At 31.1% G+C, this 2,500-nt stretch overlaps 1 protein-coding gene and 1 long non-coding RNA gene across 7 annotated transcripts in view; one reads left to right on the top strand and one right to left on the bottom strand.

Annotated features, from left to right (window-relative positions):
• Window positions 1-2,500, bottom strand: part of LOC144968118 (uncharacterized) — a gene marked incomplete in the record, with an annotated part of 113,039 nt that overhangs the window by 12,266 nt on the left and 98,273 nt on the right. For all 5 annotated transcript variants that reach the window (XM_078906120.1, XM_078906123.1, XM_078906121.1 and 2 more), the window contains 2 exon segments: window positions 1-16; window positions 892-926. The exon segment at window positions 1-16 is cut by the window's left edge and continues 110 nt beyond it. In XM_078906120.1, the coding sequence (XP_078762246.1) occupies window positions 1-16; window positions 892-926 (51 nt within the window).
• Window positions 1,235-2,500, top strand: part of LOC144968120 (uncharacterized) — a 12,106-nt gene continuing 10,840 nt past the window's right edge. For both annotated transcript variants that reach the window (XR_013644524.1, XR_013644525.1), the window contains exon 1: window positions 1,235-1,277. This is a non-coding gene — a long non-coding RNA (uncharacterized LOC144968120). The remainder of the gene's footprint in view (window positions 1,278-2,500) is intronic.

Below are 2,500 nucleotides of genomic sequence, written 5' to 3'. Positions count from 1 at the left end.
ATTCTGAATTCAGGCCCTGAAAATATATTTTTAATTTGTTTTATTTTTTATTAATTCCTGCACAAATTTCAAAAATTTCGAGTCATTATTTCATTTATTTCTTTAGACAAATCCTACACAAAGGTTATAACTGTTTACATAAAGGTAACCTATACAACCATGAATAAAATGTCTATAAATAAATCAGCACATTTAATCATTAAATTGCCACGTGCAAGAGATGGATTTTTAACCCTTTCCTTACCAACTACAGGAAAATCATCACATTCGCTATGATGCAACCAACATTTTTCTCATTAAGATTTTTTTTGCATATAAAAAAAGTTGAAGAGTTGGGTTTTTTTTGGTTACAGTTATTAGAACTCAATGCTGTTGTACAACTTGTTTTCCTGTTATTCCTTCTGGAGTTTTAAAAAGTCAATTTTTATGTTGGAAGGATATGACGTTTTAGGGAAAATCTGGAAAATGGTGGGTAAGAAAAGAGTTAAAGCAATTGTTATGAAAAAATGAAAATAAATATTTATCATTCACCAAACTAAATAAAGCTATCATTAAATGCCATAATATCATATGTAATTCTGCTTGCAGATCAAAACAATAAATGACAACAGTCAAATGGAATGGAAGTTTCTATTTAATCTTATGAGTACAGATAATGTGGATGTTTCTGTTTCCCATTTGTCAACAAAATATGACAACTAAAACACTAAAGATGAATCAGATCATCTCTCATTTGTTTTTAGTGTTTCGCTCGTCATATTTTCTTGACAAAGGGGAAACCCGAAACGTCCACATTATCTGTACTCGTTAATCAAACTGATGATTCCATTCCATTTGACTAAGGTTATTTATCGAGCTATGGAATATATCTACATTTCATTTGTTACTTACAGGTAAGACAAGGGCATCGATGTTCCACATGCCTTCTGTGTTATAAATATAAGAAAGACAAATAATGAAGCAGCAAGCTTACTCTTAAGTTCAACTATTTTATAATTCTTTGAAATGTGGAGATGCAGAAATATCTGTCTCACTAACTTTTACTTTTAGAGAGGCTTTAATCTATATTATTCCACCCCTCTCATTGGAAAACCTTATCATTTCTTAGTAAAACGATTGCAGAATATTTTCGCACATTTTATTGGTGTGAAATTAGGTGTAAAAGACAGCTGATTGGCAATTATAAATAATCTTTTGGTGCGCATGAATACAAATCCAACGTTTTTAGTTTTGGGTCAAATTGTCATTCAAGCAGAAGGAGAAAGATACAAATTATGGTGAATAGAAGTACTAATATCATACCATTTTGTTACAAAATATCTAATAATCTTACTTGTAGGGGTGGAATAAACATATTCTTTCATCTCTTTGTATTTATTAAACGAGTTACTTTTATCGTGCCCAATAACACAACAAGCTTGCGAGTATGTGTTATTGCACGATAAAAATATAACGAGTTTAATAAATACAACGAGATGAAAGAATCATATGTTTTGCTTTAATTTGATGGGGGTAGCTTAGTTCTAATAATTTAGATTGGGCATAATATTAGGAAACATTTGCAATACTTTCATGACATTGTAATAAAAAAAATTTTTAAATACGAAAAAGTTATTGAGCATTTATACAGCGCAATATCCATCAATATCCACTGAACGTGCTCAAAGCAGTTTACAAGGGATCTGTAGCCAGCAGTAACACTTTAGAACAAGACATGGCACATGTTTGGCGATATTACTTTCTCTGGGTTTTTTTTTTTTTTTGACAAAGCTGTTGACAGCCAGGTATTGATATTATGCCAAAATATGGTGAGAGAATGAGAGTAAAGAGCTTTTTCCAAGGACTCAACTATGCACTGCTCAGAGCAGGACTCAAATCCTGAACCTTACAATCTCAACTCTGAACAAATCCACCCAGAAAATGTGTTCACAGCAGTTATTAGACATTTTCTGTCATTTAAGAGTGACGAATATTTCACGTATTTATTTACTGTATTGGTAAATTATTAAAACATTGTATGGTTCAAAGTCAAAGAGCTATTGTTCAAAATTCATTTTTAAATGATTAAATGAACGACAATTCAAATTACATCTGAAATAAACAAATGTAAAAAATATTGTGCAATGTACAAGACATTCATATACACAGTTGTCTTTTGGCGACACAGGAAAACCCAGTCGAATGATTCAAACATTTTTTTCAAATTTTCGGTGAGAATCAAGAGAATACAAGAGAGAAAGAGGAAAGGGGTAGATTTTGTATTATTTATTTTTTACCAAAAAAACAAAAACAATCTGCATAAAGTAGTGACAAGATTAGACAACAAATGGCCATTATAAATTGATAAATTGATTTTACAAATGTGGCTGTAGCCATAAGCCACATCTCAAGCCATGCCTTTGTCTCTGTAACTTCAATTTTGAAGATTCTACAGACCAGTGTTTTTCTTTCATGTGAGACTATCTGTCTCAATGTCAATGGTATGAATAAGTACAAGTGC

This window comes from Berghia stephanieae, chromosome 3, assembly GCF_034508935.2.
Source record: "Berghia stephanieae isolate SIO BIC M18660-M18661 chromosome 3, UCSD_Bste_1.3, whole genome shotgun sequence".
In the NCBI taxonomy this organism is placed as follows: Eukaryota; Metazoa; Mollusca; class Gastropoda; order Nudibranchia; family Aeolidiidae; genus Berghia; species Berghia stephanieae.
The sequence above is the reverse complement of the archived record's forward strand: the minus strand, read 5'-3'. Positions and strand labels throughout refer to the sequence as shown.